The 22,960-nt window shown below is 40.7% G+C and overlaps 1 protein-coding gene across 1 annotated transcript; it reads right to left on the bottom strand.

The window, feature by feature from the left end:
• Nucleotides 1-419: 419 nt before the first annotated feature.
• Nucleotides 420-22,829, bottom strand: THOC7 (THO complex subunit 7; the record flags this gene model as incomplete). The annotated part of the gene is given in 9 exon segments (XM_082727158.1): nt 420-751; nt 1,435-1,504; nt 1,587-1,653; nt 2,787-2,844; nt 4,875-4,961; nt 5,275-5,402; nt 6,853-6,970; nt 22,710-22,793; nt 22,796-22,829. Coding segments are annotated over 9 exon segments (714 nt in total). The 3' UTR covers nt 420-683.
• Nucleotides 22,830-22,960: the final 131 nt, after the last annotated feature.

The following is a 22,960-nucleotide window of genomic DNA, read 5'->3' as shown; positions in this document are numbered from 1 at the left end:
TTTCTGAGACAATTTTTTCTTTGTCGATATGTTTTTTTCTACTGAAAATGACTCCTAAAAATGAAACAGTAGAAGAAAACATATCAACAAAACGTTTAACAACCACATTGCTTAAGCATTACATTGAGAGATCTAGAAGGCAATGCATGATTGATTTACTTTGCTCTTGTAATTACTTCTTATACCACTGTTAGATCAGGCAAACTCTTGCCAAATGAGGACACACCACAGACACTTTGTACACAATTTCACAAGTTCAAAGCCCTCATGAAGCCTATTTATGAATTCCATTTTCAAAGATGGTAATGATTTCCAGACTGACTCATTTTTTTCACATACATTCTAGAAATGCCACTTTCTCACAATCCTCAATTTATTTTATAAAAACTACTTAGAAAGCTAATGAGAACAAACATATCTGCCTTGAAAACATTTTATTAAACATTTTTGGATATTGCTTCCTACCTTATAAAAATAAAAAACACATTTCAATACAAACAAATCTATAGTGAAGTTTTTTTCCTTCGTGTAAAGAAATAGGAATGAACTGTGCATTAATATTTAAAAGCAAAGTAGTTTAATCTGCCAAAACTTTAAATATCTGAAGAACACAACAAATTCTGAATGCACTAGAAGCATGTTGTTACTTCTGCATTCTTGGGAAGTGTGAACCATTAGCCTGTCTATGGCTTAGGATCTGTTTCCATGGTGCTTTCTTGAGCTTCTTCTACCTCTGAGAGCTTTTCATCATCTGCAATTGAGAAAAACCATAAAACTTCAGTCTAATTCGTTTAAATTATATGTTTAATGAATACATGACAACATTTTTATCCTTTATGAGCTGATATGTCTAAAACAAAGATGGCAAAATGGCAGCCTATGACTGCCAACACAGTGTTTGGTTTTAAAAATGCTGTTTTGGTTGTTGGTGTTTATTAGTTAAGTCAAAATGTAAAACTTACGTTATAAAACACATTAAAAAAATCTAGGTTTTAGGTTTTTCGTAAAAACAATAAAGAGGTCAGATAACATAGACATTTCCAATTGGCAACAGTCAATACAAAGAGTTAGTCTCAGGTTTCTCAAAGCACCTTCCATTTACCGACTATGCAAATGTGCTTATGCACTATTACTCCACTCACTGACCACTGCCTGCCTGGATCCTGCATTGTTACTTTATAGCAATAAACTGTAATAAACCAAGAAGAATTCCAAATCTATCATCATTAAATTTCAATGTGAACCATAGTACATGTATTTTAAATCATATATGCAGAAACTTGAACAGCTTGAGTACTTCTAACATCATCCAACTATACTCCTGTTCTGAAACTGAAGGTCTACTCTCTCAACAAGATGTGTGTTTTAGAAGGCATGCCCCTGGATCACTTAAAAGTCTTTAAAAACATTCATTCTGTGACTACTTCTACTTACTTTCTAGCGTTTGCTGAAGTTCGTGGATGGTACTAAGTAGAACGTGAAACTGTTTCCGCCTCAATTCCAGCTGTGTAAACAAGAAAAAAATTAATACACATTGATCTATACACCTATTCATATCATAGAGACCAATGTATGTGTACAGATACCTTATCTTCAACACTTTCTTTAATATGTGAAAGATGCTCTAGTTCCTTTCCCAGAGATTCTAGTTCCCTGAAAACAATAAGACAGTGTTATAGTTTGCTAACTGGGGGCACAGAAGTCACAATTAATACCTTTTTAGTTACTAAATAAGATTTTAAAAATTTAAAAAAAAAAGGATAAGAAGTTATTACACTCCATTATGATGAAACGTTGAAGCTAAGGATGGTCTTTTTAATTCTAAGTATATACTTTTCTTTATTAAAATCAAATTTCTAGAGAAGTTTTAAAACCTAAGAAAACACACGTAATAGAATATCACACCAAAAGAACTGATAACTTTTAACATTTTATCATACTTATTTGACCTAAAAAAAGGTCCTTCCTCTTTTTTTTTCCCCCTTGGTAAAAGAAATGAAACATTTCAGATTAACTTGAAATCCTCTTAGAACCTTATTGGCTATCCTCTATCCCAGACCATTTTTCCTCCTTTATTCCTTACTCAGGCAATCACTTCACCACGCCAATCCTTTTTCATTCACATATTTGTCTCTCTAAATAATATACAGTACTAGTATGTAATGGGGGGGTTAATTTTTATAAATGGTTATTATTCTGTATGTGTTACAGAAACTTAGGAATAACTTAAAATTCATTATGTCTTCTGTTCTTCTTTTCACTGATCATATTTTTAAGATCTAAGCGTTTTTTTTTTTTAAGATTTTAATTAATTTATTTAAGAGACAGACACAGAGAGAGAGAGAGAGTACTAGCACAAGCTGGGGGAGGCAGACACAAAAGCAGACTCTCCTTTGAGCAGGGAGCCCGATGCAGGACTTGATCTTAGGACCCTGGGATCATGACCTGAGCCGAAGGCAGACGCTTAACAGACTGAGCCACCAGGTGCCCCTGAGATAGTTTGTTCTTTTAAATTGCTCATTTAGTATTGTACTATATGTATAGTCTACCATATTTTATCTATTTTCATTTGTGATATATATATTCATTTATTTTAGAACTACAGACAGTAAGATCAGAGGAAGGAAAAATTCAACCAACTGGTAGTAGAATATGTAATTTGGAAGATCTGACCCCTCCTTCTGAAACATATTATGTACTCCCATAAAAATGGAATGCATAGGCTAGTATGTAAACATTATAAATTTATAAAGATTAGTTCCTTTCAAAGTAGACTCTAAACTTACTTTAATGTCTCATGCCGGTCTGGATGGTGCTGGATCACTTTAGCCAAAGCATCATACTCTGAAAGATACAAAATATTTATCAAATTAAGGTTTTCTTTTGAACATGGACATGAAGAAAAAGGTGAAATATCACAGGTCTCTTCTAATCACTTTCTCAGTGCATAAAGATGAGAACACTGAAGGATGGAAAGAGTACTGCCAATGTCACTTGGTTCAACATGATTTCAAACTGTTCCAAATAAAGCCTTTTGCATCCACTGTGTTTTTCTATTTACCTATCCCTAGGCAGGATATAAGAGGCTAGTATAGCAAAGTGAACTGAAGCCCTTTATTGATCATTAAGTGGACTGATTATGAAGAGGATCTTATTCACTATTTGCCCAGCAAAGAGAAGATTAGTGAGGTCAATATATCCTACCATTCACTGCAGATCTTAACAATGGCAAACACTTCTCATTCTCATTCTAAAGGTAAAGATTTCAGAAATTTAAAAACAATTTAAAATTCAGAAATGATAAAATTTATTTTTTCTCTTCCACTGAGGTCTCCAAATTTCCCTGTTATTTCCCATTAACCTTGAACTGATGAATGGCAGCATTCATTTAAAAGCCTCAACTAATAGAGAAAAACCCTATGGAACCTTTTAAAATGATTTTAGAGTCGATAATAATTATTAAATAAGTTGATATATTCTTCTGCAAATTGGCCACTGAACTTGACCACATGTATTTTTGAATGAGTACAAAACCAATTTTTTAAAATAAGGAACTGAACATCTTAATTGGCTCATTAAAAAGTAAAGTTCATTGTTTTGAAAATCAGCATTTTGATTCAATAAAAGTGTGACTTTTAATAAAAAAAAATTTTTTTTAAAGATTTTATTTATTTATTTGACAGAGATCACAAGTAGGTAGAGAGGCAGGCACAGAGAGGGGGAGCAGGCTCCCCGCTGAGCAGAGAGCCCGATGTGGGGCTCAATCCCAGGACCCTGGGATCATGACCTGAGCCGAAGGCAGAGGCTTTAACCCACTGAGCCACCCAGGCACCCCAATAAAAAAGTTTTTGATTACAAAATAATACATGTCCACTGCAAGGGGAAAAAAAAAAAAAAAGACCAAGCCATAAAAATCTGCAGACCCAAAATAACCATTAACATTTTCTATTTCCTTTTTGTTTTTCGTATATAGGTCACAGTTGTGATTATGCATTATATTTTTTATCTTCCTTTCTTTCAACTTACATTATAGGAGGAACAATGCCCCAGCCATTGAAACAATTTTTAAATAGTTTTTATGGACTGCAATGAGGACATAACCTAATAAAAAAACAAAACAGGGGTGCCTGGGTGGCTCAGTCGGTTAAGCACCTGCCTTCAGCTCAGGTCATAATCTAACCTTATCTTCAACACTTTCTTTAATATGTGAAAGATGCTCTAGTTCCTTTCCCAGAGACTCTAGCTCCTTGAAGATAACAATCAGCAGGAAGCCTGCCTCTCCCTCTCCTCCCTCTGGTGCTCTCCCTCGCTTGTGCTCTTGCTCTCTGTCAAATAAGTGAATAAAATCTTAAAAACAAACAAACAAAACCAAACCAAAAGAGATCAGGACGAAGCTAAACTTTAAATGTTTGCTTGGTTTGTACTTAAAAACTCACTGGGCTTAAATTCTTTTCTTTTTCCTGGAAAGTAACTCCATGAAACAAACAAGTAACAAACAAAACCTTAGGTCTAGTGTACTTGTGTGAATGGTCTTTGCTGATTAACCATAACATTGCTTAAGCAAAGGGGTCTGAAGACAGTAAGAAAAAATGAATACTTAAGAAATATTTGGATAATCAATATAATATAATATTTGGATAATCAATATAATATAATATTTGGATAATCAGTATAATCAAAAAAGTGTTTTTCAGCATAGCCTTCCTTCTCCGCTATTTTGAAGAATAATATAGTTTTAAAGAATTAAGTTTAGCTCCTTCTTTTTTAATTCAGATTGATTCTTGCTGAAGATTTTACCACACAACATTAAAAACCATATGAAAATAGTACTCAGTAATAAACTATTTGCATCCAAAATCCCGAAAAACCCTTACCTTGGCGATTTTTTCGTATTCGCTTTGCTTGAAGAATTTGCTTTTTGCACTCAGCAATTTTTTCATGTGCTCCAGCAATGCTACATTCTATGTGAAAAGGGATTTTTTAAAGACAGTTGCAACAACATGCATCATCCTCATCCATTTTCAATTTTAAAATGTGTTTTTAAATTAAGTTCCATTGCTAATAGATGCTGGTGTTTAAAAAACAGCTACAATCCAAAGTACCGCAATCATACCAGAATACATTTTTGGAGCTAACATTTACCACATTCTTTCTATTAATATTGTCATTGTTATTATTTTACCACTATTCAAAGAAAAATGCTAGTAGATATTACTTCCTTTACACCATAAAAATTAAAATTTTACAAAGAAACATAAATTGTTTTAAGTTTACCTATTTCTTTGTAAATTTTTTCATAATTTTCCATTTCTCTGAGATTCATATCATATACCAGCAAAGTTTTGCCCATTGAAAATTCACATTGGGACAGTGTGCTCAGCATACGTTGGTACTGGCTATATCTGGTGGAAAAGAGAAAAACAGATTAAAGATTTTTGTGAAATACCAAAGTTGAACAATTATATATATATTACAGTGCAGGCAGAACTACCAAGTTCTGAGAGAATCATTTGCTTTTTTTTTTTTTTTAAAGATTTTATTTATTTATTTGACAGACAGAGATCACAAGTAGGCAGAGAGGCAGGCAGAGAGAGAGAGGAGGAAGCAGGCTCCCTGCCGAGCAGAGAGCCCGATGCGGGACGCGATCCCAGGACCCTGAGATCATGACCTGAGCCGAAGGCAGAGGCTTTAACCCACTGAGCCATCCAGGCACCCCTCATTTGCTTTAAAATAATTTAGAATATCTTTCTTTTATGTTTAATTTTTCTTAATGGGAGTACTTGAATTTATAAACTGCTTCAGTTACAAGTTCAAAGATGGGACTGCTGTTCTTATCAATATAAACTTAATTCAACTACTTGTTTGAATTTTGTTTAAAATACTTTTTAAAAATGTCTGAATCCAAGGGTGTCTGGGTGGCTCAGTTGGTTAAGCATCTGCCTTTGGCTCAGGTCTCAGGGCCCTGAGATCCAGCCCCATGGGGGCTCCCTGCTCAGTGGGGAGTTTGCTCTCCCTCCCCCTCTCTCAAATAAGTAAAATCTTAAAAAAAAATGTTTTAATCAAGATGGTTTTTTTATCCTCAGAATTTTATTTTCACAAATTTTTCACTCTTTACAATGATTTATGTGAAAAGCTAATTCAAATGAGGGAAATTTTTCCAAGGCAAAAAAGTTACTAAATATATATAAAACCCTGCAGTATATAAAAACTTTTTATTAGCTTATTTAAGAAAGAGAAAATTGGGGCACTGGGCTGACTGACTCAGTTGGTAGCACAGGTGACCCCTTATCTCAGGGTCCTGAGTTCAAGCCCCACTGGGCACAGAGCTTACTAAAAAAAAGGGTTGCTGGAGGGGAGGGAGGGTGGAGGATTGGGGTAACTAGGTGATAGACACTGGGGAGGGTATGCGTTGTAATGAGAAGTGGGTGTTACATAAGACTGATGAATCACAGACCTGTACCCCTGAAACAAATAATATATCTCATGTTAATTGAATTTAAACTAAAAAAGAAAAAGTAGTGCTATAAAGAGTGATTCAAATATTTTATGAAAAAAAAAAACAACGAAAAAAGCAAAAGAGAAAATTCCATTTAGATATTTTGTCTAACTAAATGCCGAAAGTGACCAAATGAATGAGCCAGAGTTCAATCCTTATTTCTTAAACACTACACCTTCTGCACATTTGAATAAACACAAAGCAGGCTTTTGAAGAGAAATAAGGGCCAGAAAAATCTAGAGTTGCCTCCACTGGACAACCGAAGGAGAGTGAAAAGCTGAACTACAGACAGGGCTGTATACACGGTCTAAACTCTGATTAGGACATTGGTGTAGCAACGAGAGTCAGAGAAATACCCCTCTTCCTGGGACCCGGAGTTGCACCACTTAATGAAACTTTTCACCAGCAGATTGATTCTCCGGTCATCTCCAGCGCCATCTCCATCAATCAGGAGTCGCTTCCGTATGACTTCGTCTGGAGGGAAGAACAACACCGTGAATGAAAACGATGGTCTGGCTCTTGCTGACTTTCAGGGACAAATAACCAATATCATGACTTACTCATTCATCCAGAAGAAAACCATTGGGACGCGAATATACTTCAAGCCACTAAACGGTATACTTAAAATGGTTAGGATGGCAAATTTTACGTCATGCAGGTTTTACTAGAATTTATGTATATATTTTTATGTCACTATGAAGACAGTTACTGAGTGTCTACTATATGCAAGCAGTGTACTAGAGGCTGGGGTTATCAATGCGCTCATGGAACTGGAATTCTACTGCTGGGGTACTGAACGGAAAGTTTTCAGGTATCGCCAAGCACATAAGCCATAGTTCTTGGAGAACTTTGTTTTGGAAAAACCTGTTCACACAGAAGGCAGGCTGAAGTGTTCCTGTCTCTTTCTGTGTCTCTGAAAGGCACAGAAAGAAAAGATTGGAAAGATGTAGTGGCAGATTGGGTGACAAGAACGAGAGAGAGGTCAGAGAAATGGGAATGGATTTGTCAAAAAAAAAAAGGTGTAATTTAGTTATTACATCTGTAATGTTTCTTCCCCCATGAAGACGTTTTTTTTTCTTTTTCTTTTTTAACAAGTCTGTCTCACTTTTGCTTCAAGGGAAAGAAAAAGAAAATGGAATCAGAGAGCATGGCAGATAATAATGGTGAGTGGTAAGTGGGGCTCCAATCGGCCCGTCTGGCAGTGTTCTTGCTGGACAAAATAATGCGGGATCATGACAAGAGAAAGGCAGACTGAAACCCAATAAAACATAATTTTTATTTTATTTTATTTTATTATTTATTTATTTAAAGATTTTATTTATTTATTTGACAGACAGAGATCGCAAGTAGGCAGAGAGGCAGGCAGAGAGAGAGGAGGAAGCAGGCTCTCTGCTGAGCAGAGAGCCCCATGCGGGGCTCGATCCCAGGACCCTGGGATCATGTCCTGAGCCGAAGGCAGAGGTTTAACCCACTGAGCCACCCAGGCGCCCCAAAACACAATTTAAAAAAAAAAAAGGTTTATTTATTTGAGAGGGCGAGAGCTCGCATGTGTAGGGGAAAGGAGAGAATCCCTAAGCAGACTGACTCTCCGCTGAGCAGCGAGCTGGAACAAAGGCTGGATCCCACAATCCAGGAGATCATGACCCGAGCTAAAAGCAAGAGTTAGAGGCTTAACCAACTCAGCCACCCAAGCACCCCAAACAAAATTTCCATCTACCGGATTGGCAAAGATCAAAATACCTGATAAAAGTGCTGGCAAGGATATGGAGAAACTGCACTTACATACACTGATGGCATGCAGACAGGTAGGCTCTTTCTGGGGCAAATGGGCTACCACAAACAAGATTTCCAAGGCACATTTTCTTTTCAACCCCAGAACTCCAATTCTAGGAACTGATCCCATAGATAAACTTGCACATCCACCCACAAAGATAAATGCAGAGATGTTCTTAGTGCTGTTCATAGTAGAAAGATCGCAAACCTAAGCATGTACCAGTAAGAGACTGGTCAGATTATCCAAACTTCATATAATGTACTATGATGAAGCCAACAGTGTGGCTGTATATGCTGACGGCAAGAAATCTCCTTTGGTCCAGGAGATGCAAATGCAGGTGCAAATAAAACATGTGCAAAGAACCACACTGTTTGCTGTCATCTGTGTAGAAAAGGGGGAGGCCTTGAGTGTTTGTTTGTGCCTGTGCGTGTACACACACGTATGTGCGTGTTGAAAGAATATCTCTGGAAAGAACACAATAAACTGGTTATAGTAGTTTCTCCTGGTGATAGGGACTACAGAGGGACTACAGTTTTTTCAGAGAAAAAACTGAATTTTCTATGTTGTTTCACAGACTTGTTTTTCACCATGTGCGTGCATTATTTTTTAAAAAAATAATTTTTTTTATTTTTTTAAAGATTCTATTTATTTATTTGACACACAGAGATCACAAGTAGGCAGAGAGGCAGAGAGAGGAAGAAACAGGCTCCCCACTGAGCAGAAGAGCCCGATATGGGGCTTGATCCCAGGACCCCGAGATCATGACCCGAGCCGAAGGCAGAGGTCCAACCCACTGCGCCATCTAGGCGCCCCAAAAAATAATTTTTTAAAAAGATTTAAAAAAATATTTTAAAGGCAGAGAGAGAGAGGAGGAAGCAGGCTCCCCACTGAGCAGAGAGTCCGATGCGGGGCTTGATCCCAGGACTCTGGGATCATGACCTGAGCTGAAGGCAGAGGCTTTAACCCACTGAGCCACCGAGGCGCCCCTAAAAAACAATTCTTTAAGTGTAGATAATTCTTGGAGAGCCTGCACAATGAAACAACAGCGAAATCTTTAAACAAGAGTTCCTGCGTGTAGGCTGAAGTATTTCTGAGCGCAGGTGCAGCAGAGATAAACTTTGGAAGGCAGGTGGCTGCAGTTTTAAAATCTGTTCTGCGACATTAGAGGAACATTTTCAGAATTGGGTTTTGAATTTTTATTTTTTATTACAAATACGCTTTAACTTTGTTAAAAGTAAACATCCAGCAGTGAGCAGTTGGATATCTGATGCTGCTCAATTCCTTTCTTTTGTTCAGTTTCTCGTTTTCTTAGCTCTGCTCTCCCAACCTGCCCAACCGACCACCATCTTCCTCCCAAATACCTGGGCATCTTATTTTATTGAGGACCAGGGATGTAAGGGAATAGAAAATCAGGAAATAAGTACCCGAAGGAGGGAAACTATTACCACAGCTAGTTTTTCAAGAGATTTTTAAGGTATGGTGACAAAAAAAAAATATTTCAAGCACATTTGGTGATCATTCCAGCTGTAGAGTTAAGATCTGTGTACATTTATATATGTAATACCCCAATTAAAGAAGTTTTTGAAAAAATGTCAGAACACTGTACAGGCCAAATAAACTTGGGAAAAGGTTCTTGAGGACCAGTCCTGGGTCTCATTCATTTTGTTTCCTGCCCAACCTTTCACACTGTGTCTTCACACTTCTTCTTTTTTCTTTTTTAAATTTTATTTATTTATTTGACAGAGATCACAAGTAGGCAGAGGCAGGCAGAGAGAGAGAGAGGAGGAAGCACCCCTGTGTCTTTACACTTCTGATGTGCAATAAATATTTTTAAATTGGATTGTGGTATCTGCCTGGGGCCATCTGCTCTCTGAAGAGTTTTGTCTCAATAAAATACTAACAAGGACTAGCAGGCAACCACCTTATTTTCAGGTCCGAAGCAGAGATTTCTCTTCTTGTGCAAAAACATGAATACTTGATCAATAAGCAGATGTGTTCATAGGGGACCAGAGCAGTTCTGAGGATATGAGATGAAGACCTGAGCTCTTCTGCTCTAGGTGGAGAAATAATGTGCATGTGAACACATGCAGAAAAGGCGGGGGCTGTTAAGTGAATGACATGGACATGTACCAGAAGAGATTAGGACAGTTTCCTTTGGCTTGGGGGACTCGGGGGAAATGGAATTTGGGCTGCTCTTTTCATACTTAAAAATCATCAGTCAGTGGGATGCCTGGATGGCTCGCTCAGTTAAGTGACCTCTTGGTTTTCTGCTCTGGTCATGATCTCAGGGTCCTGTGATCAAGCCCCACATCAGGCTCCACAGTCAGCAGAGTCAGCTTGCCCTTCTCTCTCTCTGCTCCCCACCCTGCCTGCGTTCTCTCATTATCCCTCAAATAAAGAAAATTTTGGGGGTTCCTGGGTAGTGCAGTTGATTAAGCATCTGCCTTTGGATCAGGTCATGATCCCGAGTCTTGGGATTGAGCCCTGCATCGGGCTCCCTACATCGGGAGTCTGCTTCTCCTTCTCCCCGCTTGTGCTCTCTTTCTCTCTTGCTCACTCTTTCTTAAATAAATAAAAATAAAATAAATAAAATCTTTTAAAAAATCACCAACCAAGAAAGCTAAAAGGTATTTCAACAATATCTACCTAAACTTCAAATAACATAGACCCTTCCACCCAATAATCTTAGATAACCTCGTACATATGTAATATGACCATCTCCATTGACAAAGAGCTAGATAAATTTTGGCACAAAAATATGATGGAATACTATGAAGCCATTAAAAAAAAAAACCCAACCACCAAAAAATGAGGAAATGTTTATGTGCTGATACAGAGATCACTTAAGATAACTTACCAAGGGGCGCCCGGCTGGCTCAGTGGTTAAAGCCTCTGCCTTTGGCTCAGGTCATGATCCCAGGGTCCTGGGATCGAGCCCTGCATCAGGCTCTCTGCTCAGCCGGGAGCCTGCTTCCCCCTTTTTCTCTCTGCCTGCCTCTCTGCCTACTTGTGATCTCTTGTCTGTCAAATAAATAAAAAAACAAAATCTTAAAAAAAAAAAAAGATAACTTGAAAAAGAGCAAGGGTGAGGAACAGTAATGTATAGCATGCTTCCTTTCAATATAAATGGGGGAGAAATGAGAATATATGCTTATATTCCTACAAATACCCTGGAATGATATACAAGAAACTAACTAAAAGGGGTTACCAAGGGAGAGGGGCAATGTAAGTGGGTTAGAGAACAGGCTGGAAGATGGGGAAATATCTTTTCACATTATTTGATTTTTGAATCATATGAGCACTCAAAGTCTGTCAGTTGTTCGAAAAAGAAAGCTATGATTATGGTGAAATTATCACAGGTGTTTGCATATGTCCAGATACATCAAATTTTACACATTAAATATTCAGTTTTTTGTATAAAATTATCCCTCAATAAAGCTACCTAAAAAATACAAAAAATGATGGGTGCCTGGCTGGCTCAGTTGGTAGAGCATGCAACTCTTGATCCTGGGGTTGTGAGTTAAGAGCCCCACGCTGAGTGCAAAGATTACTTAAAAAAGTACAATCTTTGGGGTGTCTAGCTGGCACAGTCAGTGGAGCATCTGAATCTTGACTTTGACTCAGGTCATGATCTCAGGGTCATGAGATTTAGCCCTACATGGGGCTTTATGCTCATACTGAGGACTCTACTTAAGACTCTCTCTCCCTTTGCTACCCTCTGCCAAATAAATAAATCTTAAAAAGAAAAAGAAAAAGACCAACTTTAAATATTTAAAAAGGGCAAAAAATTAAAAAGCAAGCTAAAGTCCCTTCCCTGTCCCCCCCAGGCAGGGAGAAAGCTGTGAGCTCTAGCAGAGGAGGGAATGAAAGGCTAGAAGATACATGAGCACATGAGAACCTTAAGGAGGCTGGACAAATACTGGAACCCAAGGGCAGAAAGATGGAGGTCCAAATGTGGGAGTCTGCACTAGTGAATGCCATACTAGTGGACTTGGACATTGCTGGTAGGCAACTGGGAGTAGCTAATGATTCAGGACCAAGACTTTCCAGGAGTATAAAGCTGAGGGCAGTGTACATAATGGACAGTAACTAGGAAAAGCCCAAAGGCAGGGAAGCTATTAGGAGGCTACCCAAAAACATGCAGTAGGAGCTAAAACAGCATGAAAATTAGAGATTAGAATTACAGGTCCTGGGGCAATTTAGGACTGAACAGAGACTTGGCTGGGAAAAGGCAGGGGCCAAAGCCAAGGCACCACGTGTAGGAGTGTGGCAGGTCCAATTCTGGTAGGACCATGGATTCCCTGTCCTAGGTCCTTCTCCCAGTTCAGCCCTATTCCTCTTCCCTCTAATGGCATTTCTTCATAGCAAAACCCCTGGGCCAAAGTAAAAAACTGGGGCCAAAATTCTGATTAGTTCACAGACGCTTTACTTTGTGTGTGTGTGTGGGACCAAGTTTCACTTCATCTGTAAAACGGGAATAAAACTTCATTTGTAAAATGGGAATAAGATATGCACCTGGAAGGAAAGCTGTGAAACTTTATTGAAATGAAATTATCCAAAGGAGCACAATGCCATTTCATGGTGAGAATGAAAAAAAAAAAAAAAGTTACCCGTATCTTTATGTTAATTTAATTCACAACTTGTATCATCCTAAAAAGTCTTAAAAAGTGAGTGAACACTATGAAAGGTATATTTATAGATATATATAGATACGTCTGTATCTATGGACACAACTGTATAACCATGTAAGTAAATATTATGCATTCAGAGTTTTGCCTAGTTATGATCTCTCCCAAATTTGCTTTTCTCTTAAGTTTCATATTGTAAGGTCATGGTATCTCTACTTAAACTGCATAGTCAGCTGTTGCCTAGAAAATACTCTGGGAATAAAAATCCCCAAAGTAACATAAATAAAAATACACAGCACTGCTCCAACAGCAACAAAGTAAGACAACAATCAAAGAGGCCAGTTTGAAAATAGCTTATTCTATCTAGATCCAGGCAGGCTGTTGATGGTTCCTAACACAGATGACGAGTATTATTACTTTAAATGGTACTTCATCAGTTAGTGCTACACTGAACACACCTAAAACCTTTGTTTACTATACACATTAACTTCATAAATTATCATCATGCCTGAAGATCTCTATAAGCAACTTAAATACTAATATTATTAACTCTGGCAGATCTTGGCCCACCCTTTATAAGATGGGTTAGAAACTATTTTAATGATGTTATCAATATCATTTCTTAGTTGTCACGATTGCTTTCTTTACTGACTATAAGATCAATGCCATCTGGAAAAGCTTTTAAAAATTTTATATATTTATTTGTGAGAGGTAGAGAGCGAGCGAGTGCACACAAGAGTACAAGCATGGGGAGCAGCAGGCAGAGGGAGAAGCAGACTCCCCGCTGAGCAAGGAGCCTGATACGGGACTCCATCTCAGAACCCTGGATCATGAGTTGAGCCGAAGATAGACGCTTAACCAACTGAGCCACCCAGGCATCCCCGAAAAGTTTTTAACCCCAAATATCTAATATCTGCCCCAAGGCTGGTGCTTTTACACCTGAGTGTAGGCTTGTAGAAAGATTTCTTACTGGATTCAGTTAAATATTGTGCTATAATTATATCTACAAAATGTCTGCCATTCAGAATCACTTTAAAATCAGTTATGACACATATATGCTGATAAGCAAAGATTTACTTGTCATTTTCAACCCCTCTTTGTCTTATATGCTGACCTATACCTATACCTAGAAAAAACACATGTAATTGCTGAAGACACTAAATAAGCCTCAAATAGTCCAAGGGGTTAGGTTTTAATATCTCATTTTCCATAAACAGAGAAGCAGGAAGAAATGACTGCTTTACAGTCACTAGACCCATTCTCCTTCTCCAAGCCTTGAGTCACGGGACATTGCCATTTTAGCAGTGTTCTCCTTTTATCACAGAAAGGACAATCCCTCATAAACCCAGACTTTCAAAACCCATCATTGTTATTCCCTCACAGTAGCTCTTTAAACCTTGATTACAAAACAAGTTTTCAGAACATCTGGGAGCAAATATTCAAAAAGCAAAACAATCTGAAAGAAAACGGTGGCCCAACTTTCAAGACACTTATTTCTTTAGGGATAGGTCAAGGCTTGACAACCAGTATCAAGAGTGTCACTTTTTTTTTTTTTTAAAGATTTTATTTATATATTTGACAGACAGAGATCACAAGTAGGCAGAGAGGCAGGCAGAAAGAGAGAGGAGGAAGCAGGCTCCCTGCAGAGCAGACAGCCCGATGTGAGGCTCAAACCCAGGACCCTGGGATCATGACCCGAGCCGAAGGCAGAGGCTTTAACCCACTGAGCCACCCAGGCACCCTCAAGAGTGTCACTGTTAATGTCAGTTCCTCTTAGGGCTGATCTACCCCTAGATGTGCCTCTCTAAACTGCTGGACCTCACAGCACAGCAATCTCACCTGCTTTTAGGAAAGAACAATCCTGGGGCACCTGGGTGGCTCAGTGGGTTAAGCCTCTGCCTTCAGCTTAGGTCATGATCTCAGGGTCCTGGGATCCAGCGCCCCATCAGGCTCTCTGCTTAGCAGGGAGCCTTCCCCCCACCCCCACCTGCCTCTCTGCCTACTTGAGATTTCTTTCTGTCAAATAAATAAAATCTTAAAAAAAAAAAAAAAAAAAAAAAAAAGGAAAGAGCAATCCTGTGACCGACCAGTGAAGACTAGTATTTCCTTTCTAAAAGCACTTTAGCAAGGAATTCTATTAGCACAGAAATGAACCATTGGTTTCTTTTTCGTGTTCCTAAACACTCTAGATCCAAACTGAAAACCACGAGAAGGGACAATTTATTAAACACTTTGGGACGGGGTGACTTTGAAACAGCTGGCTCCTACAGCAATGTAGCAATATGTACCAAAAATTAAAAATACATGTAGTCTTTGACCTGTCTCCTATTAAATATTCCCACAGGTGTGTGGTGAAGGCATCTATACAAATATCTCCATTGGAATACTACCTGTAAGAGTAAGAAACTGAAAATGACTAAATGTTTAGATGTTTACTAGAGAATTAATTGTTTTAAAGATTTTGATTATTAGAGAGACAGAGAGCACACGCAGGAGCCAGAGTGTGCACACAAGGGGGGAGGGGCATAAGCAGACTCTTCGCTGAGCAGGGAGCCTGATGTGGGGCTCAATCCCAGGACCCTAAGATCATGACCTGAGCCAAAGACAGACACTTAACTGAGCCACCCTGGTGGCCCAAGAATTAATTTTAAAAATACAATACTACACAGTGATACAAAAGCATGAAGTAGGAAGAGCTCCACGATATGATTATAGAAGTATATCACAGAAGAGTGTGTAAATGTTTGCGTAAAATTTTAAAGTAGATATAGTGGCCAACCAACTGACATAATGCTTGTAATATGCTAAGAATGTGTTTTTTACATATAAAAAACTTTTATTTGTATATATGTATATGCGAATGTATATATGTAAATACACATATATGTAAATGCATATACGTATATGCATTTACACTTAATCTGCACAACAGCCCTGTAAAGTAGGTATTACTACCTCTATTTTACCAGTGAAGGAACTTAAAGTTAGCTGCTCAAATTAAATGTCACTGGAAGTATGGAGTAGAGCTTAGACTCAAACTCACAAGTCTGGCACGAGAGAAGATGCTTTCACCCTTTAGAGGCACTTAAAAATCCTTCTGAAAAGGCACACCAAAAACAGTCTACGGTGATTACCTCTGGGGAAGAGGGACTAGCCATGGAAAGTGAGAGGGGAGGGTTTTCACACTGTCACTTGTGTTTTTTTCTTGAATTGTCTGACATGCCTTACTTTTCTTTTTAAAAATACTAATAGTGATTATCTGGGGAGTAAGCTTATTGGTCACTTTGAGGTATTTTTCTTCATTTTTTCTGCATTATAAGTCCCATTCAGTGTTCTTTAACGAATCCATGATGTGTTAACAAGAAACAAGAAAACTGGCTTGACTTGACCTACAAGAGACTAGGGCCATGTAAAAACTGTGAGCATGCAGATTCTTTTCAGATTTATCACTGGATCGCCACTGCTCATGGGTCATTAAGATGAATTACTTATGTCTCATTGCTTTAGGTTACTTATGGTAAAATAACATGTTGCCCCTCCTTTCAAGAAGCTTAAAATCACTAAAACAATTTTGAAGGCTGACAACATTAAGAGATTACAAAGAGGCAGTGGATGGAACAGTTTATAAGATGGTTTGCTTTCTCCATTTAAGATTCTGATCTCTCGTGAGATACTTAGGGCTAGTCTAAATACATTGCTAATGTCAAAGTCGATTACTTAAACAAAAATTAAAGCAATTTTTTTTTTTTTAAAAAGCAAAACAAAGTATTGAGGTCCTTTTGTTTTTCTCTAGATTTACTTAAGTGTTTAGAGTGTGGTGCTAAAAAAGTCAAGGTTGAAACTTCAATCTTGCTTTTTAAAACCATTTATCTTGGCTAAAGAAACAGTATTTAATAGGTGCACTGCATCAGTAACCCCTGCGCTGGAATCAGAGCTGAGGGAACACAGTGGTTAAATCCATTGGCTTTAGTGGGGGGACAAAAAGCCAAACAAACTCTGTGACCACAAAGGTCCGATTAACATTGGATCAGCAATTGTAAAAGGAATCCCAGCAGCAGGCCCTTAAACAAGGTTTACCCACTCCTATCTAAGGACCATACATTCTGTCTGTTCCTTTTACTCTGGAGAGTGTCCTGGTTTGGACAGCAGATTAGAGAGCCAATTTTGAAGTGCTTTACCTACATTATCACACTTCACCCTTGAAGAAACCCTAGAAGCATGTATTATTACTTTCATTTTACAGATGAGTAGTATCCGCTGCCATAGGAAAATATCCACAATCACATTATTAGAAAGTTGGAGCACAGTTCCATTATTCTATCATATTGTTCACAGGCATATTAAAGCCCATTATTTTAAGTTTTAATGGCATATATCCAAACATCATATTTCTAATTAAAAAGCAAAAACATATACACAGTAGAATATTACTCAGCCATAAAAAAGGAAATCCTGTCATTTGGAAAACCATGCGATGGACCCTGAGAGTATTATGCTAAATGAAACAAGTCAGACAGGAAAAAACAAATACCATACATTTTCACTTATATGTGGCATCTAAAAAACAAATGAACAAACAACACCAAAAAAAAAACCCAAAACAAAACCCATATAGGGAACAGATTAGTGGTTATTAGAGGGACAGGGCCATTGCAGGGTAGGCTTCCCTTATATGCCCCTTATAACTGGGCTTATCATGACAATCACTTTGTAGTGCATACAAATATCAAATTATGTTGTACACCTGAAACTAATGATATATACTTTTTTTTTTTAAAGATTTTATTTTTATTTATTCGATAGAGAGAGATCACAAGTAGGCAGAGAGAGAGGAGGAAGCAGGCTCCCTGCTGAGCAGAGAGTCCGATGCGGGACTCGATCCCAGGACCCTGAGATCATGACCTGAGCCGAAGGCAGCGGCCTAACCCACTGAGCCACCCAGGCACCCCTAATGATATATACTAATTTCACGTCAACTAAAAAAAAAATACAGTCAAAACCAACAAGCTCTATTCAATGGAATGTACGGCCACACCCTGCTCCCTGCCATCTCCTTCTCACCCGCATCTGTGCTCTGGCACATCCGTGTACGTACGTACCTAATGTTCTCTGCACTGCAAAAAGTGCTTCTGGATGGCTCAGTTGGTTAAGTGTCTCACTCTTGATTTCGGCTCAGGTCATGATCTCATGAGATTAAGCCCTGCGTTGGCTCACCATTGGGCATGGAGCCTGCTTAAGATTCTCGTTCTCTCAGAAAAAAAAGTGCTTCTGAAATGATTCTTATCAGGGTACTAACACTAACACTGTTTAACACCCTTTAAATTAACACATACAAAATACAAACTGTGAACATAGTTTAAGTTAACAGTGACAACATCTAAACTGTTTTTCAGGGGTGCCTGAGTGGCTCAGATGGTTAAGCGTCGTCCCTGGGCTCAGGTCATGATCTCCAGATCCTGGGACTGAGCCCCCTGTCAGGCTCCCAGCTCAGCGGGGAGTCTGCCTCTGCCTCTCCCCCTGCTTGTGCTGTCTCTCAAACGAATAAGTAAAATCTTTAAAACAAAACAAAACAAAAACCTGAACTGTTTTCAGTTAGCCAAAATACTGGAGTCACAACAGGGGAGGAGAGAAACTGGCTTTGCTGAGAACTAGCTATGTGACAGTAAGTCACTCGCTCCCCAGGACCTTTATTTTGCCATCTATAAAATGGTAGTGTTGGTGGTAATATCTATAGTTCTGTATCCATGGAAACTATATCATGTCTCTCTCCTTCCCTCTGAGCAGAGCAGTTCCTCACAGGCACTGAAATGTCCTTGTACAGGGTGCAGGGAATATAAGAGCTTCCCCTCTTAAGAGTTCCCTGTCCGAAAGGACGGGCAAACTCATATGGAAGGTTTATGTGAGGGCACAGCATCTTGCCAGGCACCTCAAATTTGTAAGAGGGCATTCGCTGTTCTCTAAGCTCCAGAGACAAGTACTGGTACTTCAAGAACTCTTCAGGGTGGCTGAGCTATTCAGGCCACTCCTGTCTTCTTTGCGGCCATCGTCCTAATCCAAACCCTCCCGGAGCCTTGGAGGACTTCTTGCTGGCCTCTCTGCTTCCATTCTTGCCTTCCTAGAATCCATTCTCTACACAGCAACCCAGAAGGATCAAAAAGTACTAACTTTTCTGTTTAAAATCCTCTAATCGTATTTGTAAGTCCCCACAGAAGACAAATCCAATCGCCTTTCCACAGCTTAGGTAGCTCTGGGCAAGCTCCTGTTTACTTCTCTGACCTCCTTTGTATCACACCCCTCCAGACGCACCTGGATACCAACCCTTATCTGATCCCTTGAATTTATTCCTTATCTTCTCCGCAGGGCAGAGCTTATTTTCGCCTCAGGCCTTTGCACTAGTTGCAACCTGTCCTGAATCCTTTCCTGAAGTCTACATAGGGGTTGACGCCTTCAGGCCTTACTCTACGGGTCACTTTTCAGAGAAGTCTACTGGACTTGGACTGTTGGCAGCCTTCCCCCATTATGGTCTTTCATATCCCATCCAGTTCATTCTCAGAACTTAGGTCATTTCAGGAATTAGTTATGTTCTTTCTCAGAAACTATCTTATTACTTATTTGATTCCACACCATTGCTTCTGTCCCCCAAGCAGAAGTCGGGGCTTTCTGTAGTTTACTGCTGTAGACAGCACCCTGAATTGGGTCCAGAAGGTATGCAATAAACTGCTGACCTATCATACCCACTACTCACTTCTGCTTTTTACCAAAAGCCCAGTTGAGAAAAACCATGTTTACTGTGGATTGCCTGAAAAAGTTGTACTTCATCCACTCTGAATGAAGGCAGAGCAGCAGAAGTATTCAGCTAAACCACCTATTGGCTTTAGGATGCCTTTCCAGTCTACGGCCATACCACCCTGACCGCGCCCGATCTCATCTGATCTCGGAAGCTAAGCAAGGTCGGGCCTGGTTAGTACTTGGATGGGAGAATGCCTTTCTAAATTGTGATTTAGCCTTCTCTGACCTAGTCAGGGATGTGCTAGGAAACAGCCCTATGATCAATGGTGCTGATAAGAGGTTAAGGATATGACACTAGCTTTTCTTTATGGGGACCCTAGAGACAACTTTATCTCTAGTGTTTTAATCAGAAAGAATTGCTTGTACTGTGTATCTAATATTGCCTTCTCTCCTGTACACAACAGCACACAGTGGAGTAGGTCCTGCCCCTTGGTATGAACTAGGAGAGAAACAAGAGTCACTTCTGGCTGCCTAATGCACCAGATTTTACCCACTGCATTTTGAGGATCACCCCACTTCTAACTTCCTCGTTTTCCTTCCTCTCAATGCTCTTTTTGCCCTGTTTTCTCATGCATTTATTTTTTATGGTTTCACATTATGGTGAGCTGCCTTAAATATTTTCTGGAATACGTCATTTAAGTAAATTAAGTATTAAGTGCTACAACAGTAATATGAATAAAATAACAAGGTTAATAGGTGAAAGATCAACTGTTTCTAGAAATGAGATGAATACTTGAGGTGAGTCTTGAAGAAATAGCAGTTGCTAGCCAGGAAAGGACAATCTGTGCAAATACAAAGATGAAGAAGGCGCAGCCCTAATCAAAGGAAAATGAAGGAGAGATGAGTAAACCAATTCTTACATTTACTAGTATCTGCTGAACATTACTGCATGTCAGACTCAATGCAAAGCACTACAACTTTTATTGCATTTAAACCTCTAAACTGCCTTATGAGATAGATTTTATTATCCCCATTTATAAAGAGTGAAACTGAGGCTCAAAGAGATTAACCTACACAAGATCAGACAGCTTTTAAGGGGCAGAGTGCACACTCCTGTGACCTCTAACATCCACTCAACTGCTTTAGACCTGATATTCTACCTCAGTCTACTTCTCTGTATGCCCCTTTTTTCTGAGTTCCCATGATCTCTTACTAGGACTAGGGCAGCAGTAACGGAGAGACTGGATGCACAGTAATAAGGGGCAAGAACTCAGGAGCCAGACTGCCTGGTTCAGCTCTGGCTCTATACCCTACTAACTGCACAAACGTGGAGAAGTTGCTTAACCCCCTCGTGTCCCAGTTGCACCTGTAAACTGGAGTTAATAATTAGAACACTCCTTGACACATGATGACTACTACATGTTAAGAGACCACTGAACTCCTCTCTTCCCTTCCCCTCATCATTCTTCACATAGTATATATAGCGTGGTGGTGGTTTTTGTTTTCTTGCTTTTAATGCAATTCTGATCACACAACACCAATGTTAAAAACTGATTCCCACTGCCCTCAGAAATCTCTGGAAATAACTTTTTAAATTTTAGAAAATATTTATCAACTTTGAGTTTTTCCAACATTTGGGGGCCTTTGCACAAGTGGTTCTTTCCACCAGACTGCAACCTAAGAGGGGAGAAAAGGTCTTGCCTGTTGGTTCTGGACTGTAATCCCAAGGACTAGCCAAGACAGGATAAATAAAACTAGAATGAAACAAAGCTGTAATTTCCCATGAAGTTCCTGGACCTTTAAGAGCCTCCCACTTCATTACCTGTTATCACAAAATTAGGCCTCCCCCCTCCCTCCCCCCCCCCCCCCCACTGCAGGCCCTTTAATGTGGAGATCCTATCCATCCCCAACTTTTCAGAAATGATCTCTCCACAGGCATCAACCCTTACGGTCACCTTCTCTTCAAATACAGCAGCCCTAGACATCCCCTTCCTTGATGTCAAAAGACTTCCTTCCTCCTTAACCTAATACCTTCTTAGGTTCTCCCTCCAGTTGCCCATCATGCCTGTCCACCTTCCTCACGGTGGCACCCTATTTTATTTCTGCTCTCAATCCGCAGATCATCTCCTGGGTTTCTGCACACATGGGTCCACTTGCCTTAAACTACCCTCCCAACGTTCCACAAACCCCATCTCTGCCTGCGCACCCTCCTCCCATTCCTGCCAACAAACCACCGTCCCCAACACATATACACTGACAAATCTCTTATTGCCTTATCTACCCCAGGTGGCCTCATCCCTACACTGGGTCCTCCTAACCCCCCCATGCACACTGCACACTCTCTGCTTGCCCTCCAGATACCTACATCTATCCTTTTTAGACATTGTCCTTAACTCCCTCTTCCTACCTCCAGTCTGGGGCTAATTCTCAGGCCTCACTGCGATCCACACCACTGTCTGGGGGCCCTTCCCAACCCGTCCAGAAGAATCCTCCTCCAGGTGTCACCCTGTGTACGCTGACACCCTTAGCACCCGCGTCTTGGAACCTCTCCCTTTGTCCGGGCCTGGCCCCAAACTTCCACCCCATCCTTAAAGTTCCCACACCCTCCAGCCCACCCTCCAGACCTCGGACCACCGGGGCAGGGTCTCCACCTCTTCTTCCCCTTCGCCACTCCTCGGACTCCAAACTCTCACTAAGTGCTCCCCCGTCACAAACGCGAATGGCCTGGACCCCTTCCCGGTACCACCCGCCCACGCACCGCTGCCACCGTTCCCGCTCCCCCCACCCCCGCGCGTGTGCTCCCAGCCCCCCGACCATCCTCGCAGCACACCCTCTGCAAGCCAGGCGCGGCCTCCGAAAAGCGGGCCGAGAGTCCGAGGGGCTCCCGGGGGGAGCAGGGGGCCGGGGAGAGGCCCGAAGGACCCGGGGAGAAGCGTCCGGGAAAGGCCGGCTCCCCGCGGGGTCCGATCGCAGAGGCCGAGGGGCTCCCTGAAGGGGCCGGGGAGGCCGGGGGGCTCGGAGGAGGCCGGGGCGGCCGAGGGGCTCGGGGGAACGGGCCCGGGTGGCGGCGAGCGGGCCTCACCGTCAGTCACGGCTCCCATGGCGTGCGCGGCGGCGGCGGCGGCGGCGGCGCAAGCTGAGGCGGCGGTTGGCGGCGGCGGCGGAGGTCAAACTCCCACAATGCAGCCGGGTAAACAGCCATGGAGGAGGAGGCGGCGGCGCCCGCGGCCGCCCGCTCCGACGCCTGAGCCGCGCTGCGCCGCCGCCGCCGCCGCCGCCGCGGGATTCGCGCTCCCCGCGCTCTCCGCGCTCCCCACACTGCCCGGGGGCGGC

This window comes from Mustela nivalis (genome assembly GCF_964662115.1).
Source record: "Mustela nivalis genome assembly, chromosome: 1".
Classification (NCBI taxonomy): domain Eukaryota; kingdom Metazoa; phylum Chordata; class Mammalia; order Carnivora; family Mustelidae; genus Mustela; species Mustela nivalis.
Note: the sequence above shows the minus strand (reverse complement) of the source record. Positions and strands in the feature narration are given on the sequence as shown.